The sequence below is a fragment of the Opisthocomus hoazin genome, chromosome 4 (assembly GCF_030867145.1).
Source record: "Opisthocomus hoazin isolate bOpiHoa1 chromosome 4, bOpiHoa1.hap1, whole genome shotgun sequence".
In the NCBI taxonomy this organism is placed as follows: Eukaryota; Metazoa; Chordata; class Aves; order Opisthocomiformes; family Opisthocomidae; genus Opisthocomus; species Opisthocomus hoazin.
In genome coordinates this window covers 14,372,286-14,396,853 of record NC_134417.1, presented here as the reverse complement: position 1 = coordinate 14,396,853, position 24,568 = coordinate 14,372,286, and the positions used below count along the sequence as shown (strand labels likewise).

The window sequence follows — 24,568 nt, the reverse complement described above, 5'->3', positions numbered from 1 at the left end:
GACATGAACAGGTTTTCTGTTGGACCCCGAATTCTTATTACTCTGTACCACAAGGTGAGTAACTCGGTGTTAATAAGCAATGTAGTTGTGTCTTACTACTTTGGGTTTTCTGGCATCAGGGCGTTGCTGGGGATGCACTGCCATATGCAGCATGGGTAGAGGCAGTTGGTTGTCTTCAGTTGTGGTTATAGTCTCCAAATTCATATGCTATTTCAGAATTATTTTATTTTAAGCTGTTAAATTTGAATCTTGTTTCTTTTAAAATGTTTTTCTAGTTTGCAGTATTTTTGACGTTTTGTTGGTGATTTTTAGCCCACAGAAGCTGTTCCTTCCTCTTCTCCCATTGTCCCTGTGATCCCTGTCCCACCAGTCCCTGCTGAGACCACTGTCATCCCATCCACCATACCACAGGTTTTTATTCTTTATTTGTTAAATTTGTTCAACTTTTATTTGTTCAGTTTATTTCATTGCTTTGTTTAAATTCACGTTTTGGTACTCTTACACACAGGTCTGAGATGAACTTTGAAATAGCTGAATTAGTCATACATTGAAGTTTCATCCTAATTTTTTGTTTGGTTTATAGCAGCTTTTAGTCCATTTAAAATGTCTCTATTTTCATATGAAAGTATGTAGTAAGTTGTGAAATAGCTAGAGAAAAAACCTCAAAAGAATGGAAAGAAGCAATAGGATATTTTGTGTTCTCACATAATAATTTTAGAGCCATTGCACCCTTACTAAAGTGTTATTGCTTTATTTATTTATAGAAAATTGCCATCTCATCTCATGTACAAATATTTAATATATATCTGTCATTGATTACATGTGCATGACATTTCTTCTCTTTTCCAGCCATTTATTGGTATTAGTGTGCTTGAGGGCACTTAGACTGCAAAAGGGTTTTTTGGTTTTTTTAACCCTATATTCCTAACATGTTTGACTTATAGAATGTGCTTCCCTTCTGGACCTTCATCCTTCAGGTCACATAATGTCAACAAGCAAAAAAGAATAAACCCTGTCAAGACAAGTGAAAGCAGTGAACATGAGTTCACATTAATATCTCGCATATAACTTGGAATATGTGACCACAGCATGGCAAGCTATGGAATAATTTAGGACAGATAGCAGTTACGTTTTGCATATTGAATTACGTTTTATTTTTTGTAACTTTAACATTCAATGCAAAAATCTCAAATGATGGGTGCTTGCCTTCTGAAAAGATGGTTCACTTTTTAGGATTGTTCGGTGACAGATATTTCTTAATTTTAAAACGGAATTAAGCTATCCAAAATATTACTGGGATATTTTTGTAGTGTACACATAAGGTTTTTGTTTTCTTAAGGTCTTCTTTAAAGCTACATGGCTAACCTTGCAACAGGTGGTAATAGTCTTTTATCTCTGCTACATTATTAAATTTTACACATTCCAATAATTTTCAAAAGCTTTTACAGTTGGCTGTTTTATAGTGCAGTTTCTAGTGGATGTGTGTTTACCTGAATCTGTCACCCCTGCGTTTCCCAACAGGCAGACCGGATTAGTTTCAGAACTATTTCCTTCTTACCGAGGGATTCTGCCCACATCAGGGTTTGAGGCAGACAGGCTGCTGCAACCAGTAGGCTCAGCTGTCAGCCTCGATGGAGAAAGATAACGGAGTCTCCAGTAGCATTTACTTTCAAAGAATTGCCAGTAGGCTAAACTTAATTTTAAATACAATAATTAGTGCTATATGTGTTTATATTTTCTTTGACTGCTGTTACTGTGACAGTGTTAACTGTCTGTTGACAATGCTGGATTACATGCAGAAGAGTGGAGCGGTCTGTGCCTCTGCCTCTCAGTGCATGTAGATGTCTGCAGGAGGTAGCTGTAGAATTCTGCGTCGTTTGTGATTCTAAGCAATTAGAACATACCACAGAAAGTTACAATCAACTTTGGATATGGCAGATGCATTTTTGTGCAATAGATACACCTCTCTGTTTTGTTAGTCACTGGACCCCTTTAGACAAGCCCTTAGTCTGATTGTAAACAACCATGTTAAGTGACGCTTAAGTATTTGAACAAGCCCTGGCACAGCACCTTGCAAGTGGTAGTTAATTTGGAGAACTCCTGCATAACAGACTGAAATACCAGGTCTTCCTTCCAAAAAACATTTCATGCGTTGAGTTGGATGTTGCCCCATGTCTTTGCAGTGTCCGGGCATACCTTTGGAATGCCTGGCACAGAGCTCTGCTCCTTCCTGCTTGGAAGCCGTGGTACGTTATTGCTGCTGGATGGAGAATTGAGAGAAAGTGCAGAAGGAGTGTTAGAAGCAATCACTTATTACGGAAGGAGTCTTGCATCTGTTGGCTAGTTCATGTCTCAAACATACTGTTCACATGGAAACCTCACCTGCTAATAGCAATTTGCTTTTAGCTAGCCTTGCTCTTCTTGTTTTAAGACATTAGAAGAAGAACACTTGTCAGCCTCAAGAAAAAGATTCATGGCAAACTAGATTTCACTGACACTGCTTTTGTTAAATATACTTGGGTATTACAGAATCCTAATACTAAACAAAAATAAATTCCAAAACTGAGTGAAGTGTAAAGAACGTGACTGAACTTTCAAAATTAATGCTTGTTTTGTTTTCTATTTATAAATTAATAATCTTTTCATAGTTTATACACAAATATAAAAGATATGTATGTATGCTGTTCTCTTGTAGATCCAGTGGAGATTAAACTCCTAATGCGTCATATTTAGTCAGGGTTTTTTTTAATACAATGTGTTGTTTTGTTTTTCTTAAAATGATGTTTGTTGTAAAGCTTGTACAGGGATGGTGGTACATAATTTAATTGATTGGTATTTTTACTGCAGGATCTTATTTTTAATTTAATCTTATTTTAATAGAATTTATATGTGAGTAAGAAGCAGAAATTAGAATGTAACTTAATGGCAGAAAATGGTTGTGAAGGGATAGCATTGTTTTGACAGAGATTTTTCTCGTGATACTTGCAACTAGTACTTGGTTTCTGTACTGCGTAAAGCGTGCCCGTGCTTCTGCTGAGAGAACTGCTGGGTGAGAAAGGTTTTTAATGGCATCTTGACAAATTTCCAAGTGTCATCTTTTTTCTTTCCTTCTTTTTTTTTGAATAGTCTACTCTGTTAATTTGCGTAGATACCACCTGATTTTAGTACTTACTGAATGATACAGGCCTCATTTCTGACACAGCAACCTGCTAACAGGTTGATGACTCCTGACTAGTGATGGTAGGTTATGCATCTCAGTCTTTTGTAAGGTGCTTCTGAGTCATCACTTACTTCCTAGCTTTTGGGCTTTTAAAAATCATGACTTCTTCAGAAGTATGTTGTTGTCATGGTAATGAAACTAAAATACAGAGTATTAATAGGTTACTGTAATTGTCATGGTTTTGTAGGTCTTGAGTTTGTCTTTGAATGAGTTTAATACTAGCTTCTATTGCAGCCTGTTAATCTGTCCCCATAGTTATTTCCACGCTCGCATGCACACGTAAGAGATTAAAAAAACCCAAAAGGTAAAGAATGTCTTAATTTTAAAGATAATGAATTTTTAAACATATAAAAAAATCTCAGCTTCATTAAAGCTGTAAGGAGATGAACTTTGTTTTGTGCCACTGAGTTTGTACTTCCCGTTGAACTTAATACATCAATAGTACTTGGGGTCTGGAATACATCTGCACACGTTTTCTGTTTGTTTGTTTTGTTTTCTTTTGGGGTTTTTTTTGTTCTTAGAGCAGGCTAGATGCTACCTATTTAAAGGCAGATAATTGATGCAAAAATAGGAAATATATTTATTTGGAAGTATTTCAGATAAATGCCACCAGTCTGTATGGATTTTCTTTCAGTTGAAACTACATTTTTTGCAGAAAAGTTCTCAGTAACATCAGAGAACAAAAGCGTTAGCTTATTCTGCCAGGCTAGCTAGAATGCTATGCTATTTCATATTTCTGTAGCCATAATCTCTGACTGCTTATGGTTTGTGTGAATCCATAGCAATTTTTGGATGGAAGCACATGCTGCTGTGCAGTAGATGAATGTCTGCTGTGGATTTGCTTTCACAAGTCAGTTTTGTAGATCCTTTCTTGCACAAGTTTGCATTTCTGTAAGTTTCCATTTTGCAGGTTGAAGTGTCCAAAAAAAAAAAAAGGTAAATCTTCCTGGTAGGACTAAAGAGGAATCAAATCCACTGAAATTTGATTTTAAGATATTGGCTGGTAAAGCAGCTTTTGAATGCCGTATCACAAGTACTAGGGTAACTGACATAATGTCAAATGATAGCATGACTCACTTTTTCTTTTAAATCTTTAATCTTTTTAATCTTTTTATTATTTAAAAAGATAATAAATGGCATAACTTGTATATAAAATATGAACTCAGAGTTTTGGAAGAGTGTGGTTTTGTGGCATGAAAGCAATTTGTTCAGGGTAGAAACAAGTGTTCTAGAAGGTGAATTTTGGAGATTCTCAAGCTGAGGCTCCCTTTTAACAGAACTTTTGAGAAACACAGCAAATTTAATATTGCTTTTTCTTGCGCTGTATAATTTGTTTTTATTCTTTTGTTAAAGGCAAATCCCCCTCCAGTGCTGGTGAATACAGATTCTTTGGAAACTCCAACATACGTAAGCCTACATTTGCTTTTGATTATAAATTTGGATGATGTTTTATGTATGTAGTTGTTTAGGTCTGTTGTTCCTGTCTAGTAAAGCCTATTTTTCTTCTCTGATGGTGCTTAATTTTGTCAACTGTCCTGATGGTTGTTTGCAGTTCTTAAATAGCTGTTTCATGAAATAAAATCTTGTAGATTGCAGGTGGAAGATACTGTGTGACAGTGGAAAACACAGTGGTTTGAACGCTGAACCTCTGGAACCTCAGAGAACAATTTGTTTCTTCAACTGTGCCAGCAGATGCTTTAATATTTAATGAGCCATTTCCGTTGCACTTCTCATAAAAACACTTAATGCAGTGGCTGTACTTCAGATTTTAGTGCTCTAACTGTTCATAACAATGGGTTGGTTCTGTTTGAAACATTAAGGTAGTAAGTGTAGTTATGTGGAGGCTAAAATTTGTGTTTGGCAAGTGTGTATTTTGTGATAGGAATGCCACTGGCAGCTAGAGACTTGAGGGGCTTTGGAATGTGTGGAAGTTTGGCATAGGTTTCGGGTCTTGAGTTTTCCTCCTGTACCTTCCTCCTACAGTTACTTACATCCCACTTGCTTGTTGTTCTCCTGACCAGTGTTAATGCTTGTACTAGTTGCTTTATGTTGTGTTTGTTCTAGGTATTGGTATTAGCAAGAAAAGAAAAAATCTTGTCAAAAGAATTCATAACTTAGCAACATTGCTAGAAAGGAGCGGAAAGACGGACAAAAGCATGAATTAACAGTTTAAACAGAAGAGAAAAAATTAGTACAGTGACATAATTGGCTCATAAATGAGTCCCAAGTGTAGTAATAATGCTTCTGACTAAAAGATCCCAGCAGTAGCCTGCAGCGTGTGGCCACTGTATTGATGTGACGCAGATGCAGTTTAGAAAAGCGTACTGAAGGTGAGGTGTCTTTCTGCACACGAAAACCGAACCGAGGAGAAGAGTGATCAGTAAATATGTATTGACGTTTCAGAAGGTGCCATCTGGGAGAGGCATGTGGAGGACAGTAGGTAGTAGAAGTAGGAAGAGAAAATAGCATTAACAGAACAAACTGACACTCATAATTATAAGCTATTTAAATTGTCAGTTTGCAGTGAATGTCAAACAAACCAACCCATAACTGTCTGTAATCTAACCTACTGTGTAAACATTGGAAGTTGAGCAAAGGAATATCCTGCTAGGTTCCCAAGTAGCTAAAGGAATTGTTAAATGATAAGTAATGTAAGATTGTATCTGTGAGGTCACTGCATCATGAATCTACATAACTATTAAAGCTTTTTCTATTGAAAGAAGGAAAAAAACAGAATAGAAATCTGGAAAGTCACCAAGGAACAAATGGAAAGAACACAGCTCTTCTCATCTGAATCAAAAAGCTGCTGAGGAAGTACTCCCTCTTAGAACTCAAACTGTGTTGGAAAAAAGCAGCAAGAACCATATTTTTTTATACTTTGTAAAAGCCCAAGGGAGTACAAAGAAAACTCACGGTGGTGGCATGTGAAAAGGTTAACCATACCAGAGAAAGTCACTGTAATACAGCCAAAAGGCTCTAACCCAGTTCTGCAGAATCCTAATAGATACTCACATTCAAAGACTGCTGGATTTCTGTTGTGGCATAGTTGCAGCATTTGTATGGAACTTCTTTCGTCCAGGAGAGATTCCTGCAAATGCAGCTTGACCCAGCGGATCTGAGGTCACTTCAAAACTTGAAAATAGTAGGATAGGGCTGTGATTTTTATCATTTAACGTACCCTTGCTTCCATCTCTGATAATGTTTGGTTTGTTAGATAAAATCAGTTAGAAGGCAAATTTAAAAAAATATAACGAGTTATAGAACTGAGCTAAAGAAAAAGATAAAACTTGGAGATTTCTTTTTTGCTCCTGTTTATCTAGATTATATTTTAAAATTGGATTACAGAGTTTTGTACATGGAAATAAATGAGACTACTTAAATATATTAGGATTGGTGCTTTTTTTTTGCCTAATGATACGGAATAGGGAAATGACTAATTGTCCTTGTGATTTGTTGGGGGAAGAAAAAAAGCCCCATACTGATCAGTCATCAGGACCCATTTCCCAGGTACTGCAGCACTAGATGATGACTGGTTCAGTTAGCACATGTTGTCATTCTTCTAGATAATACCTCAGGGACTAAGCTAACATTAAAACTTCTTGGTCACAGTGGCTTGTTTGGTGCTGGTGTAGAAATAGAATACAGTTTCCTGTATTCAGAAGGTCAAGAACGCTTCCCTTTTTAATGGAGAAATATTATGTGTGAAGACCACAGTGTCTTTTTCACTGAACATCTTCTAAGGACTTACCATTTTTGAGGTACTGTGCAAAGAGAAAGATAGTAATCTATTATGTCTGGAATGGATCTGGCTTCTATTGTAAGGGGAGACGTAATTAGAGATGGAGGAAAAACTGTCACGAGGGGTAAATGAGCTTGATATTAGACAGCCTGTGAAAGTCCAGCTCTTGCAGCTTTTAAATACGTTAAATGAACGTATGAGGAATGATGCAGATGTGATCTTAGTTCTGTTTGGGGTGAATTAAATTCTCATTTTTATCTCTCTGCTAGAAAATGGTACAGATTTTAAAATATTTTGTCCTGTACACATTTTTTTATGTCTTTATAAAATCTTGAATAGTATATGAGGAGTGCAGAAGACCATCAGATATAGAATATCTTAAGAATAGACAAGATGCTTTGTAAAATAATAGTATAAATGTTACTTTTATCTTGTTAAATATTTCATCCTAAAAGGCTTGAAATAGGGAATTGCCTGTAGCTGCAGGTTGTATAAGCTACTCTAGGTAACTGTGGAAGAAAGAATTTGAGTTCTGTGACTTCTTAGTAAATGAAAAAAAGTCTTAGTGTTACTTCTATATTAAATATGGTTAAGAATTTGATTTTTAATTGTTTTTGCTTAATTTAGATATTTGTTACTTTCATTATTTGATCCTGTCATAGTTCTGTAGATGGCAAAAATGTGGGTATCCTTTCTAACTTGAGGATGACGAGGCTTGCTTCTAGTATTTGGTTTTTCATCTAGCTTCATACAATATTTTTCTGAACTCTGCTTCTGGTTTTGGTCCTGCTATAATTTGTCAATCTTCAGTATATATGTAATCTGATAAATAGTAATATAAACAGTTGTTACATGTTGCTTTAGAAGGTTCTTACCTATGTCTAGTGAGAAATGGTATAAAGCATCAGTCTGATTTTTCTCTGCTCTGTGAGGAATAACAGTATGAAAATACTGCTCTGTTCTTCTCTACAATTCCTGCTCTACCCCATGACCCTATCCTTTTTTCTCGGTTTCAGCTTGCTATATGGCCTGAGAAACGCCTGAAGATCTCAAGAGCGTTTTTTTCTCTGGCAATCAGAGGCAGACAACCTCTGCCCTATGGTATCTGTGTAGAACAATCTGCTGCTTTCTGAAATCTTAGCTTTTAAACTCCTGCAAAAAGAGCATCTGATTCGTGTACGGAGCAGTGTGAAAATCACATGTCCCCTCTGAGCACAGTGGTCAGTGCGAACCAGCTGGGATTTGGTGGCAGTGAACTGCCTCAGCCAAGCAAACGGTGTTGGGTAGAGTGTAAAATGCTCTGCAAGCCTCACTTTTCTTTCTTTACAGGTCAATGGCACGGATGCAGATTATGAGTATGAAGAAATTACTCTTGAAAGGGTAACATGATAAATGTCTTTCTGTACTCTGTTTTAGATGGGATTTATGATACTTTAATATGAAAAATTAACCTCTTGATACTGCTAAATGGCAATCCAAAACAATCCTTATTGGGTTTTTATTTTATTTAGGTAGATTATATAACCTAAAGAAAAAAAATACACCCAGTTGCTGGAGCAGCAATAGACGTTTTTATTAATATCCTTGATCATTAAGAGTAAAATGGGGGAAGGCGCTCCCTGAGACATACTGCATTTAATGTTATTATCTATGCTTGTAGAGAGTAATAACACAAATTATTATTTGATTTCCTATATTGCCATGAATGATAGGCTTTTATGTATACCATGAAGTTTTATATTGAGATTCAGGCTTCCAGTTGAGATTACAAGTGGCACTTTGTCATATGCATTGCTTTGTCAGGTTTACGATGCTGTTCTCTTTCCTTCAGCTGCACTGTTAACAAAAAGAGAGAGAGAAATGGTTGTGTTTGATACCTGTGCAGTTCTGGTGGTGACTGAGAGGGTGAAGCGGTCTTGCAGTGGGTAGTAAGGGCAGGCAGCCTTTGAAGAGCAAAAGTCAGTCTGAGTCTTTGCAGCTGTGAGGGTACATTACATATGTGACACAAATTACTGGAGGCTTCTCTGGGAAAAATAATTTGTCACTAATACTTTGACGAGGAGCAAATATTTCTGTGAATAATCTCGAAGGTCTAGCTCACTAGAGAGGAAATTGTTTGTCTAGTTTATCAAGTTCACATCAATGGGAAAGCTGTGGGGTTGCAACTGTATCTCTTACAGTTACACAATGACTTATATTCTCCTTATGTCTATGAAGAGAAGTATAATTACATCTTACGTACAGTTGCATGTAGTATACTGCTTAAAGTGTTTTTTAATATATTTGTTATTAGTGAAAATTAGATTTGGTTTGATATTGAATCAAACAGATATACTAGAACATCTTTCCCCCCAAAAAAGAAATGTGTAAATTTTTTTTCCTCTCTACCTTTAGGGAAATTCAGGACTTGGCTTTAGCATTGCAGGTGGTACAGACAACCCACATATTGGGGATGATTCAAGTATTTTCATTACAAAAATTATAGCCGGGGGTGCAGCTGCACAGGATGGAAGATTACGGTACGATGACTCTGTGTTGGATTGCTAAATGTTTATTATTATATTTTCAAACAGTGGATAGAACAATTTCTGTTATTTTTAATAGTTTTATCATGCTATTTTTAAAATACTAGAAGTATTTTGTAAATAATTAAAAATGTTTGAGTGGACCTATTTTATTTTTTTTCCCAACGAATACAATCTGGAGTTAAGTGAAATTAAATGTACCTTACCTTTTCTGTTCAGTGGTATAAATTTATTATGCTATATATTCTATAGTCCTTAATTCAATATATAAAGGAAAAGCTTAGACAAGATAGGTAGCTCGTGGTTATCCATGTGCAGATTTTCTGATCTGTAAGATAGAACTTAATAACAACCGTCTTTCATACTTGGTATAATTCTGTGTCTTAATTTTTCAGAGATACTGCATATTCAGAAGCCATATTTTTTATTTAAATTAATAGAGTACTTCTTCTCCAGTATACCCCATTTTCTTATTTAGTTGTGGACTGACACTACTAATTAACTCCTAGTGAGGAAATGTTGGCATATTATTAGATGGTAGCAAGTGAGATTTGCAACTTCCTGTGAAGAGTACTGTTAGAATTAATAACAGTTGCCTTAATGAATTATTTTTCTAATGCAGAACAGTCTTTAAGTATGCTCCTGTATAACTATACGGGGAAAAAAACACATCTGCTTGTGGGACCTGCTTTTTTTCACTTGTGTTGTCAAGAACTTGCCCTGTCATTTTTGGTGCAAATGCCCGATGCGTTGTGGTTTTTGGTCCTAATAAGGTTATTTCAAGGCTTCATTTAGGTTGTTGGCCCTTGTCAGAAATACATCTGGCAGAACATGGTGACAGGTGGGTCAGGCATTGTACTTGTGTAATGAGAGCTCAGTGTTACTACAGCAACATGTTAAGTGGAATGGAAGGCCAGCACTTAAACAGCTTGTGAAAAGCAGGAATGGAGGCTGACTTGTTCATATCATGGCTTAAAACTAGTGTGTTCTCATTGTGTGCCTCCTAGCTTCTGAATTTTTTAATTCTTTCTTATAGCCCTTAACAAAAGGTAGTTTGTACGAAGCTCTGTTCAAAATATTGTTTAAATGAAATGTGTATAAGATGGTGTCCTCTTCAACTGTGAATAAAATACTCCTTTTAAATGTTTTCTAGTGATCCTTGTTTTATTTTTAAACACTAATAATTAATTTTAGAGCATTGTCTTGAATCAGTATAATTTTATGGCAAAATCTATGTATCTGAATGTGCCAACATGTATGTTATTTTATTGTAGATAAAATATTAGGCTCTTAATGTGTCCGCTCTGCTATAACACAACAGCTGAACATGAATGTTGCTGTCTCTAGGGTAAACGATTGTATTCTACGAGTAAATGAGGTGGATGTGCGCGACGTGACACATAGCAAAGCAGTTGAAGCATTGAAAGAAGCGGGATCAATTGTACGATTGTATGTCAAAAGAAGAAAACCAGTCACAGAAAAAATAGTGGAAATCAAACTTGTAAAAGGTCCTAAAGGTACGTAGGAAGTATAAAGCTTCTGTTTCACAAGTAGGATAGAGTTGACAGTAGATTTCTGCATATATTTTTTGAAATAAAACAGTACTTTGCATATGAAGTTCTAGGAAATGCAGAATAATAGAAAATAAGATAATGGCGTCTCAAATGTTTCTGAATTTTCATCCGTGTGTCTTGAAAGTGTTATTGTAGAATGCGTATTTTTCTTTCAAATTATAAAGATGTGTTTCTGATAGTATTTAGTAATTTTAAGTACTTATAAATGGGAGTAAAATATTTCATTGAATTACCTAGGAAGAGCTTTAAGAGATTAAAAAGCATTTAGAGAAAGTATTAATTTGTTTCTGTATGGGTAGTTGTTGGGCAATGGTTCTTCATATACCAGTGGCGATGCAATAGCTGTGCTGGGTGCATCTTTCACAAGGCATGAAATAAATATTTGGCTTTTGATCTTCAGAACTTCTGTAAAAGTTACGTCTTTTCCAGCACTTTCTGGAATATTACAGAATTCACTTGGAAAGCGATCCAATATTGCTTCCATCAGAGCCTAATATTTTTATACGTATGTATGTGTACATGTGCTACAGATAGCATTGTTTGTATAATACTTTGAATGTAATGAAGGTTTCTTGAGTAATGTCTTTATCCTTCATCAGGTCTTGGTTTCAGTATTGCTGGTGGTGTAGGAAATCAGCATATACCTGGAGACAACAGCATTTATGTAACCAAAATCATTGAAGGTGGGGCAGCACATAAAGATGGCAAACTTCAGATTGGAGACAAACTTTTAGCTGTAAGTAAGAGCTGTGGATTTTTTTATGGTCATTCACTTTTAGGCCCAGGAAGGGCATGACTCACCTTGTGGTTTTGCTGCCTGCTGGTGGAGTGTTGTTTCATAGAGATGGGTAAAAAAATTGATATTGCCAGGAAACCAATGATAAAAATAAAATCTGTAGTGTTCAACACAATCTCATCAGGAAATCTGAAACCTGTTCCTCAGCACTATGTTTTGTGCAAAACCTGCATTAATCGGGCTGTATATTTCTGATGCCTGCTATTTTTCTGGGATCTGAGTGATGGGAAAGTAAACCAGCATACAATGGGATTGTTTTCCTCAGCAAAAAAAACAATGGAAAGGAACTCCATGTACTGGTGGCTGGCCAGCCTGTAGTGACACTGCTGCTTATGTTGGATTTCAGTGTTTGTAATGCTTTGGAATGGCGGGGTTTTTTTTTTAAACTTAAAATACTTCGAAGTTGAATTTTCTATGCATAACGTAAAAAAAAAACTTTCAAATTTCTTAAATTCCATCCACAAATCTAGTTGTCCAGCTAGAAAAAATGAGAGCCAGGAATTTCTGAGCTGTAAGCTCAGCTCTTGTAAGGTGTAATTGCTCCACCCTCCTACCTCTACCAGACAGTACCTGCTTCTGGAAGAGCTCTGAGTACATCTGTACTCCAAGTACATGACAGCAGAATGTGTCCTCTATTGCTCTTTGAACAGTAAGAAACTAACTGAACATTTACTGCAGTTTCCCATCTGCGATAAGATTTTTTTGGGAAGTTTGTCACTTACAAATGCAGAGCTGGGAAAACTGAAGCTACTTAAAGAATCCTGGGATTATCCTTTTATCTGAAGAATCCCACTTGTTTTAAAGTATTAGGAATGAGATCTTGGTGTTACAGTGGATAGTTCTGTGAAATCGGCTCAAGACATCAGCAAATCCTCACGTGAGAATTGAGAGGAGAAAAGGGAGAGAGAATATATTGTATTTACTATGAGCTGTGCAACAAATATACTCCTTCATATACCATGCAACTTCACAAACCCAAAGATCCAGCTGCTTGATGATAATACTGTTAATATATGATGTTTTTAAGTTTTAAAATCTGCATCATAGGAAGTGTTTTGATTATAGGACGTCCCCACAATGCAAGGGCGCTGGAAAGCTTCCTTTTAATGGCAAACTGCTTTTCAGTGTTAGAATTTGCATCTGTACAAGAAAATTTCATGCTAACTTGCTTATATCATAAAATATAGGGAAGCTTTTAAGGAATCTATTTTATGATTCTATTGATTTTTTTTAGAAGTGTTGAACTTCTGCAACAGATTACTTTGTCCGGTATTACTTTATCCATTCAAAAAATGTGCCTGACAAAATTAAATAAAGTAGCTTTGGATTAATATCAGATGCTGTTTCGGGGATGCAAGGAGCATATGCACTGTGCTATTGGATGTAGTAAATATAATGTTGTAATTTATTGTAGCTGTAATAATTCTCTCCGTTCATTAAGTTAGGAAAGAAGTGAGTAAAATGTCTTCTATAGTATCTTCTGATTAGCTGAATTTCATTTAGTCAAAGCTTTAGTCACTAATGTAAAGATACGCTCCCATATTTTGCAGAATGTAACTTTCTGCCTGTGTGTTTAGGTTGTACTGCAATTACCAATGCGCTGCAAAATGACTTTTCAGGCTTCAGGAGTGGTGCGAATTTAAATCTGGTTTAAAAAAAAAAAAACCCAACAACAAATTAAGAGGCTTTTAGAAACTTTGAGGAAACTTTCAGAAAAAACAGATGGAAAGAACATGCTTAAGCAGTAGAGTTCCACACCCCCCCCCGCCATAACAGAATTGATGAGGCCCAATTGTTTTTACCTAGTATATAAAGTTAAATAATCAAACAGAGGATTTGGTCCCTCAGGTTCAGCGCAGTACAAGCCTTATTTCCAGTGTTGCCTGGAATTATCTGCAGAAGTTACTTCCTTCTTCAAAATATGGAAGAGGATTGGCAACTCAGTTTACTGAGGCTTTATATGAGATACTAATTGCTAAAGGATTTTAAAATTTTTTTTCAACGGACGTGCTAGTGTTTCACCTTAATAGCAATAGTTTAAAAAATCTGTGGCCTGTGAAGTTAAACTAGTTCTTGTTACTTGTCATGTAAATCAGTCAGTCACTTTGGGATCTTCTCCAAGAAAATGTTGTCCCATTGTAATGTCTAGAACTTAATTATGTCATGACAAGATTATGTAGAATTTATTCTTACTAGAAGAAACTTTATTCTGTTCAGTGCTTGCAGTAACACAGTGTCAGTGCTGTGATTGTGTATGCTTGTGGAATTTTGAGTGTCGTATGTGTCCTGTTAGTTTTCCAGTCACGTGTGCCTTCCTTACAATGTCACAATCAATACAGCTTATTATAATCTTTTGAGGAAAGACTTTCTTATATCTCATAGCACTACAAAGCATCTTTTATATCACTTTTATATAACCAATTATGTCTGTGCACATGAATCCTCATAAAGATTCTCAGTGCCAGAGTGTTCCAACAGCTTTCAGTGGGTCTCCTATGAAAATGTACATTTTTCTGTTTTGAGAATTTATTTTTTTATCTTTAGGTGAACAGTGTTTGCTTAGAAGAAGTTACTCATGAAGAAGCAGTGACTGCCTTAAAAAACACATCTGACTTTGTTTATCTGAAAGTTGCAAAACCCACCAGCATGTTCATGAATGACAGCTATGCCCCTCCTGACATCACAAACTGTAAGTTCAACTTATCTTTGTGATTTAATTATTTTTTCCTTTAAGGCTTGAACATACCCCATTTTTAGCATTTTAACAGTTTCAAGCTTTATAAAATTACACAGTGTGAAAATCTGATATAAGAAAGTTGATTAATCAGGAAAATTATATGCTGAACAGAATAACATCCTATAGCAGCTTGAGTACTGAAACGGCAGCAACAGTGGGGCTCATAGTGTGTTTCTGTGACTGATGTGCCCTTGTCTTAGTGACTCAGCGTTTCTGATCGCTTGCTGATGAGTGTGAGGAGAACGTGTGCCTCATTCTCCTGGTGGCCCTGAAGAGTAACAAATAATGCACTATGTAGGTGGTCAGTGTCCTGTGAACTGAGCAAAAGACAATACTGTTTCAGTAGAGGTTAGTGATGTTCTGACTTCTTAGTGTTTTCCTGGTTTTTCAGGAGCTGCACGTATTTGAATAAACTGGACTGGGAGGAGTGGGAGGTCTTGGCCTCTCATGCCTGCCTGCAAATGCATTACGAAATCCCATATCAACTTAGTTGAAATCTTACTTCAATTTTGACATAATTGTTGATAATTCAAGTCAAAAACCAGTGAATGCTGTATTGAAAATAGTTACAAGAATTTCTTGTTGACAGGAGGGTACTACTTGCAGAAGTCTTGAGGCAGACGTCCAAATCCAGAAAGTTCAGTGTTGAACTACAATGTAAAGAAAAAATTTATCTTAATGTACTGTTTCTTCAAGAGGGATACTACCATTTAGTGTTTGGAAAAAGGGGTGAGAGTGATATAACTGTATCATTCCAAGAATGAATAGGTGGACTTTTCTGGATGACCAGTTTTAGTCGTAAAATGTCGCATAAAATGGTTCTGGGGGAAGAGATATTTTAGGGGATTTTGTTTTGTTTCCTGCTGTTAGATACAAGTAATTGATATGTGGCACTGATCTGTTCAGATACTACTTCATATATTTCACCTTGAATTCAGATTTTCTGGAACAGAGGTAACCTGGGTGGTACATAGGGTTCCTGGTAGTGTTGCAGTAACGCAGTGACACTGCTGTGGATGGTGATGTGACAAAGACAGAAGTATCTTACCTGTTACTACTGTATCTAGACTCGATCATTGGGATATTTACTTTATGAATGCTTTGTGAGGGCAAAAGCAAAGCCTCAAGAAAATTGGGGGAGAGGAAGGCAAAGAAGGAGCTGCTTCCTGATTGTGTGCCTGATCCTAATAGCTCAATGATAACCTGATACTGGCAAGTTGTGCTTACTAACTCTTGCTCAGTGCCCCTGATTATTAAAAAACAACTTGGTATAAGACTTAAATGGAGAAGACCAAAGCACAATAGCAATTTAGAGGACTGGTTATCTCTTTTGGGAGGAAAACTGAACTGAAATTGTTCAGTTTGTGTGAGTGGAGGAAAGAACCTATAGCTGGATTTGACAAACTTACTTCTTTCCTAGGCAACCATAAAGGAATGGTTGGATATAAATGTAGATTCTCATTTTAAGTTTTTATGTGCTTTGGTCATTATATGATACTTTGATCTTCAAAAGACTGTCTGCAGTCTCAAGAAAGAGATATCAAACTCAGCGTGGCTGATTCTTAGTACTGTAGTTCAGTAGTTCAGTTTAAGGTAGGTGAGGTCAATCTACTGAGAGTCTTACTTGAAGCAGCAGTCATATTTCTTCTTTGGCTACAGATTGGTATTCTCCTTTGGGTGATTATTTTGCTTTTATATTCACATTATCTGTATCAATACATACTTTTAAAGGAATATTTGCTCTAGCAGTATCTAAGGGCATGCTGTTGGCCCTGTTCTCATGCAGCAAATTAATTTCTCTCAAATGGTGACTGAGCTGGAGACTCAGTTCATTGAAGTTGATTGCATTGTAACATAGAACCATAAAAGAGACAGTGACATTCTCTTCAAGAATACCTTCTTACCAAGACCCTTGGCTCTTCAGCAAAGTTCTGTCAAGTGTGACCCCACACAATGTCCATGATGATGTGCACTGCCATCTTACTTGGAGTCCTTGATTTCCCAGTATACATGACACGCTCTCACATGCATTTTTGGGAGATAGATGACCTGGTCACACATGTAGGCCCTCTTTTGTCCCATTGCTGTCCTCCCTCACAAGTTTCTCTCCATTTGGCTGCTCCTGCTGTAATTGGGACTTGAGAGAGACAGTGGCATTCTGTGCAGCCTGGTGCCCTGTCATTTGTGTGAAGTGGCACTTATGTCCACTGAGAAGTGAGAAGCCAGTCTCCTGAGCTGTCACACCCCTCAAACTCCAGCAGCTTCTTCTGGGAACCTTTCTTCTCCTGCTGAAGCATATAGAAAAAAATCACAGAAGATTTCTCAGATTCCAGGTGTTTGCCAGTCTTCTGTCCATTGGTGATCCTTGACAAGGTTTGTGGGCTAAAGTGCTGTCTGTACTTTCGAGAATATTTTCTGGGTTTCATTTCATTTAGCTGCAGTTTTAGTGCTCAGTTCTCTGTCTGAAGTTACTCTGTTTTTTTTACGCTGCTTCTGGTAGACTTTTGTCAACTGTTAACCAAAGAACATGCTTTGCAAAGTGCTGGGTCTTTTGATGAAACTTCAGTCTGTTTCTTTTCCTTACAGCAGGAAAGCTTTTCCTACCCAAGGCTTTATACTCTTGTCTCTCTTTGTTGATCAAAGTGCAGCTGGCCGTTGCTGCAGCTGACAGGAGACTCTGGATCTGCTGCCTGAATTTTGTGCACAAAATACATCCAAAGGTCTTGCCTGAGGTCTTTAATGACTTAATTCAAGGAAATCAGTTTAGCCTTTTCCTAAATCTTTCACTTACCAGAAACAACTGCACATGGCTAAGATGCTAGATGCTATTTTTCTGATACAGAACAGAACAAAAGCTTTTTCAGGACTCCCCAATATTTTCACATTTACAATGGAATTTTCAAAGGGAGATACGAATCTCCTTGAAGGCTATTGTTTCTTTATAGAGGAGTACTGTAACTTTTCAACTAGAAAGCCTCCACTTTCTGTAAGGAGCTGCTCAATTAAATAGAAATCGTACTGAGAAATGGTGGCTTCTGTACATAGTATTTTAGAAGCTGATGTTTTCAGGGCCACCATTTCAGGGTTTGTTTGTACCTTTGTTCTCAGCTTACATGAGACCTCCAAAAGTGATGCTGCATGTGGCAGAGCAGTACCTGGCTCAGGAGCCTCAGGTTAGGGGCTCTGAAGAGCTTTTCCCAGATGACAGATACTAAAGAGGCATTTTCTAGGATCGCCTGCATTGTGAGTGAGCGAGTGTCGAAACAATCTTCCTTTTTACTTACTCACCTGAAGCTATTTTGAGACATGTATTTGCAATGCTTCCTTGTGTTTCTGTCTATCAGAATCCTCTTATCCAGGTTCTCAGGAGTTCAGGCTCATCATAAAGGAGAAGCAATGCATACTATTCCTTTCACTACTGAATCTCTTAAATTCACACAGAGGCTGCCTATGGACGTGCCCATTACAAATGATGTTAAGGTAGAAACCCTGTTTACTACCAGAGTATATACGTAGACTGCTCACTGCTCAGAACTCCCCTTTGTTGTTTGTTTGTTTGTTTGTTTGTGTGTGGGGGTTTAAACACATTATCAGAAACATCTAAAAGCACAGTGCACAGTACTTACCAGCTTGGTATCTGTCCTGTCTGCAGAACATGCACTAGATTGCTTATTATGCCAGCTTTTGTGAACATGGTAGTTAATTCAAAAGTCCAGAAAACACCAAATTCAGAATTTGGTTGTCTTTAAGACTTTCTCTCTGGAATTGGTCTAGTTTAGTTATGAGTCTGCCTCACTTTCCCTGGTGGTGGGAATTTAAAATGCATAGCTAAGGATACTGAAAAACTGTTTGAGAAGCAGGTTCACAAATTTCAGTAAGTTTTCTGCAAAACTCTTTTCTTTTAGGACTCCTGTAGTAAGAGTATCAGCTACACAATAGTATGGTCTTGTCAGGTGGTTCGATCGCACGAAAGATGGGACAAAGTTAGCATCCATATAGATAATGAAATCATTTGATATTTCTTTGGGGTTACTGTCGTTGAATCAAGGGACATTTGATCAAGAGGTTTCTGAGATTCTGATTTATGGCAGTATTTACTGAGAGGAGCACAGATCCTGCCAACATGATTCCTTGTGCGCTGGGGGCTGAATGTTGACCTCCATCGTCTGATATTTATCAGAGTGAGTGAATGCCTTCCGGCTCCCTGTGGGGGAAATTAATGTTGAAAATCTTGTTAAAGAAGAGTTGGGGCTGTCTGAGACGAGAGCATTTAGCAGGGAATGAATGTGGAAAAAATAGCTCATGGTTATGTGCTGTAGCTCTAGAAACTGGTACTGCAAGTGATGAAAGCTTGACCACAGCCCTTGACTGTCTGGAATAGTTGATTGCTATGCCTGTTTCTATTGCTTCTGTGAGATTTTTCTTGAGATGTGGATTGCTAAACAGTTACTTTACAGTGATCTCCATTTTCTGACTCAAGGAGAATGCAGTTATGAAAGATTGTTCTTTCTGAGCACACTGCCATTTAAGTACTGTTCCCGTGTGTGGCATCAAATCTCTGAGACACTGAAAGATCAGAATTTCCAGTATGGGTAACATGGAAAATAAAAAAAAATAACCCCTTATGTTCATTGTGTGTAGGGGAATGACAGCACTGTATGTGGGGTGGTCGTGTGGCTGATGCCACCCAGCTGGCTGGCACCATTGGCCGCTAAACTGATTTGCGTGACTAATAATCACAGCTGTCCATCTTCTGTTGTAGGTTGTATGCCAGTAGGGCATATAAATCGCCTCAGTAATGTATATATAAATATTGGTCATTAAATGGTTCCTGGAACAAATGTCCAGTAGCTTGTTGGTATAAATGCTTTTAAAGTTACTCAGTTAAAGTATTACTAAGAAGGTCTAGAACTTGCTATTCAAAACCACCAGCATTACCTGTACAGTGCAGATTGTAGAGTATCAGAGTCGTAAAAGTGTCTACGCAGGTTTTGAGAGACAGAGGGTTTGCTTCCTATACAGGGCTCCTTTAAAGAGATTATTAATGATGCATCTTTGACTTCTAGTCAGTTTTAAAGTATTTGTCCTTTGTGTGTGGGTGCACTGCTACAGTATTTCCACCCTGCATTGAGAAATAAAATACTGCAAGGTGGGGAATAATCAGTTTCCTCGCTGGAGACATAAATGCCTTATTGTTCCTTAAATGGAATAAATACGGGAAGAGAAGAATAGGTCATAACAGTAAATTACAATAAAGTTTTAATTTTATTTCCCATTTTAGAGATTGTACTTGTGATTGGTGTCCTCAATTTGCAGATACTAAGGAAATCTGTTTTCTTTTTGTGTAGAACTGTGTTATGTCGGGGGGGTGGATTTAGAAGTGGAATTTCTACTTTAGAGTCTTCGAGTTTTCCTGTCAAAGCAGCATTTATGCTTGTAATTTTTTTTTTGTAATTATGCATGTAATTTTCTGTTCATCCAAAACACAGATCCTTTATCAGTTAATTTAATAATAATAATTACTTGGAAATAGAACTTTAGACCTGGTTTAGGATTCAGAATCTGATGGTTTGCCTTTTATTTCTCTCATGTTCCTCATGAATGTTCTTCAGGTATAATCTCCAGCTAAAACCGTTTTGGGAAAGGCGCAGGCATGTTTTTTTTTCAGGAACTCCATAGAGAGCCTTTTTATGCCCTGTAGGTTTGCTTCGCTAGCGCTGAGAATACCAGCCTTGAAAAAGTAACTGACTTTCTAAGCAAGTACTGTATGTAGCACTTTATAAATGATGTAGCCAGTGCTGATGTGGAACAGACCACAGGTCTGAAAAAGTAAACTGTTATATTGCTTGCTAGCTGAGTTTTAGTTGCATGGTGAAGGGATACAAAATTAAAAAAATAAGAATATGTGACAGTATTAGATGGTATGTATGTTCTGAACATGAAGCAGCTAAAAGCTTTAGGAACCTTAAAAACAGTCAAATGAAAAGCAGTGTAAATCAATGAACATAGAATTTATTATGAAAAATGTAATTACTTCGTGTAAAATATGCATTGTTATAGCTACCACTGGCTTGTTAAAAGCAATTGTAAATTTGTTTGATGAAACGAGAAGATTTAGTGCATGAACAGAATGTACAGAGCTGCTATACTCTGCTACAGTTGTTTAGGATTTTTTAATCAAAACCCATTTTCCGATAATTGGAAAAGAGCTCATGAAGTCTGCATTCCTTTTTTCTGTGCTTTAGCTGTAAAATTTTCTGAGGAAAACCAAAATAACTATATTTATATATAGTAGTAGTTTTTTGAAGTATCACTTGCTTTAAACAAAAAATGTGTACAGTGACAAGGAAATACACTTTTGTAATAAAATACATACAGTGTTTTCAATGGAAAAATAAATATTGCTGTATGGTTGAGTAATCATTGTGAAAATCTGTTGCCAAAACTCAGATTCTGAATTCTGCTGAAACCACTAGTGACTCCAGATTTGCAATCTCCAAGAAGTTCTGCACAGTCCCAGACTAGAGCACGCAACTCATGGCTGGTGTTTTTGGAGAACACACTTAATTACTTCATCAGATAGTGCTTTTAAACTACCTAGGCTCTTAATAGTGGATTTTAATGCTTGCTGATACACATTCTAGAAAACTGAAAGAACTCTAATATTGTGACAAAACACTAAAGAATAAGAAGCAATGTGACTAGTCAGATAAGATACCAGATGGTATGTGCCAAGCATTAGGGTACTGTAGATGGTTCCTGATGTGGCTCAGTACCTGTTTTGTTATACTGTTGCTCGGGGTAAGACAGTGTTTATGGGATACGTGCTCCACGTGTGGAATTTGCTGCACGCAGGTTTACTAGGAATCTAGAATAATATAGAATCAATCCAGCACAGATTGGGAGGTTTGAAAATTGGCTGTTCAGCAAATTTCTCATAAAAATACTCATGATGAAGTTGGTATATGATCGAAATGTTCTGCCAGAGGTTTAAAAAGAAAAACAAAAAAGAAGATGGTACAGGTCACTTCTGCAATCTGCGTCATGTCTATTCAATTAAAAAGCTTTGGGTTTAGTGTAAATCTTCAAAGGTCAGGCACCACATCGATACAGCATGCAAATAAGAGCAAAGAGAGTCTGGCAACTTTAATAATGTGGACTCTGTGAAGTGTCCCCATCCTCCATGTTTAACCCTCAAAGCTTGAAACACCAATACCAGAAAAAAGATTTTTCAGTTGTAGAAAATGCTTTGTAATAGGTGACAGTGAGTATGACTACGCCTTGTGAATGGACACTCAAAACTCTTGTACCTAACCTGGAAATATAATGCACACTTTTAGTTATTTATTGGAACAACTCCCCTGGAATTCTACAATATTTTCGATCAACTGAAATCAAGATGCTAGATTTTTCTAGTATGCGTGTTGTGGTTCAGGTAGAACATAGGCACTTCACGCACAGGATTCATGACCTGTTATGCAAAAGCTTAAACTAAATCCTTTTAATACTCATTCCTAGTTTAAATTGATGAACCCGTGAATAAGGCAACTGACCTTTGTGGTGCAGTTGAAATTTTTTGCATTAGCACGGGAGTCCTCTCAGTAAATTCATGCCTCTTACCTTGAAGAGCAGGAGGTGGAATAGTCCTACCTTCATTCCCTGATGTGTGCTGTTGGCTGAGCACCTCTAGCATCTCTACCAGCACTGGTGCTATTAAAAATGGTTTTGTTCAGTGTCTAAGAAGTGTAACATCCCTCCTTGTTCAGACCTGGTAATCAGAACGGCGTGAAGTATTCTGGAGGTGCTAGGATGCTCCACTTCAAAGCACTGAAAGAAAGAGATAGGCAGTTTGATAGTTTAGAAGAAGTGTAACATTAAAATGTTATATTTTTCACTGTTGCTCCGACATAGTGATTGTAAGAAACTGAAATTCTTAATTGACTTCAGTCAAGTTAAAGACAACTGTAAAAATCTCCAGCCTGTCCTCATGGACTTCAGCTATCCACAGTGTCTGTTTCTAAAAAATGGGGTTTTTCATGAGACAAGATCAAGCTGAAAAATTTGCGTACTGACTTAAAGTGTGAGGAAACTGGGGAATGCGTAGATGTGACACAGTATTTTGGAACTACGAAATCTATAATGTATCATTTCAAGTGTTAGATTTTGTTTTTAGAAGAGGTCACTCCTTATAATACCTTGTTTCAGTTCCTCCAGCTTTTTTCCTTATTGACTTAATGTGCGTTTCCCTCCCCCCCCCCCCCCTCCTCTTTGAAGCTTATTCTCAGCCAGTGGATAACCATATCACTCCATCTGCCTACCTGGGACAGTCCCTGCCCCCAGCATCACCAGGGCGATATTCACCCATTCCCAAGGGAATGCTTGGAGATGATGAGATTACCAGGTAATGAATAACCAAAGCTACATGGCAAATTGGTTAACCAAGGAAGCTCGTAAAATGTGTTTGTGGGCAAAATACTAGTAAATACTGTGTTTTATTTCAAGAAATAAATGCACATCGTTAGTTTCTGAACACTTGTAAACATGGATGTAAGGAGAAAACTAGACATATTTTTTGATATATATATACACACACACACACATGCACATGGTTTATGAGTCTAGGAATAGTGTTAAAATCAGAATGCCTTGCCAAAGTGGTCCATGAGTTGACTGAGTTTTTTAGGGTAGTATGAGCAGACAATAGACTTATTTCAAAGACTGCAATCTTTTTTTTTTTTTTTTTTTTTTTAATGGGCAAAGGTTTGTTTTGATGGATTAGTAAATCCAGAAAGGCTAGAGAGCTCTTAATCCTTTCTCATTAACAGACTATTCATTCCTTCACTGATTCAGTAGGTTGCATTAATCTTTTGTTCATCATAGCTGACAAAGGGAGGCTATTCTAATTTGTTACCCTTCTGCTCAGCAAGTATAGGGATGTTAAAATTTTCAGTCTGTTGTTGCTGAGTTCTGTTGCGCCATAATCTGATGCGGATAATGTCACTCAGTTTCTCAGGCAGGGTCCACCCAGGATTTCTTCTGAATTGCAGAAGCTATTCAGAGAAGGTTTTAGGTGATTTTCTTTGAATTACCTTCCCATCTTCTGCTCCCTCCATCGCAAGAAGAGGTTTAGAGATTTTGAGTAATTTTAAAGATATTCTGCATTTATGTTCTCTAACTGCAACATTTTTGTTAATGTATTTATGTGATCCAAAGCAATATACATAGGTTTTCACAATGTCATTTATTTGCGATAAAATAGTACTCTGAAAAGATGAATATAGTAGTTGATAGGAGGTGAAATTTAAGAATTTGAAACTAAGTTGATTTAAGAGCTAGTGCAAAAATGGAGCAATTTTTAAAGATCAGACTAGGTGATATTGTTTGTTTGTTTTGGAAAAATGCAGCTTCTTAGTTTATCGTAGAAATTAATAATTAATGTCTCAAAATACTTAAGAATGTCCATTAATTGTTCTTTAGTGCTCTCTAGTGATTTTTCAAATGCAGTGCACAGTTGCTTTACTATAAAATCATTTATTCTTTTCTTGTACTGGGTCAAGTAGCAGATGAGTAGATTTCTGGAGGGATTGTTTCTGCATTAGAAGATGACTGGCCTTATCTTAAGCTGATCAGTATTTCTTTTTTCCTCTCCCCATCCAAACAAGGAAGGAATCTTATAAAAAGAATGTGACAACTAGGTTTAGAATTAACTTTTTAAGTTGCAGTTGCTGCAAATAAATTACAAATTTATTTAAGAATGCCATAAATGCTTTTGTTTTTTGAAAGGGCTTATGCATACGTTTTGAATTGTTCTTTGCTGTAGTTATTGCTTGACCAACTGGAGTGAAAATAAAGCAATAAGGACATATTTTTTGTTGGTGTTGTTTCCATTGGAATTTGTTCTTTACATTTCAGAAAGGGAAGATAGTATTTTGTTGCCTGCTGTTGCCATTGGATAGAATAAGACTGTGAGCTATACT

At 36.8% G+C, this 24,568-nt stretch overlaps 1 protein-coding gene across 18 annotated transcripts in view; it reads left to right on the top strand.

The window, feature by feature from the left end:
- Positions 1-24,568, top strand: part of DLG1 (discs large MAGUK scaffold protein 1) — a 182,821-nt gene that overhangs the window by 110,404 nt on the left and 47,849 nt on the right. For 10 of the 18 annotated variants that reach the window (XM_075418031.1, XM_075418030.1, XM_075418029.1 and 7 more), the window contains 8 exons: positions 313-411; positions 4,574-4,627; positions 8,289-8,339; positions 9,354-9,478; positions 10,832-11,001; positions 11,658-11,794; positions 14,399-14,543; positions 22,866-22,992. In XM_075418031.1, coding sequence (XP_075274146.1) covers positions 313-411; positions 4,574-4,627; positions 8,289-8,339; positions 9,354-9,478; positions 10,832-11,001; positions 11,658-11,794; positions 14,399-14,543; positions 22,866-22,992 — 908 coding nt within the window. The remainder of the gene's footprint in view (positions 1-312; positions 412-4,573; positions 4,628-8,288; positions 8,340-9,353; positions 9,479-10,831; positions 11,002-11,657; positions 11,795-14,398; positions 14,544-22,865; positions 22,993-24,568) is intronic. The other 8 variants (XM_075418037.1, XM_075418043.1, XM_075418035.1 and 5 more) reach the window with 1 other exon arrangement.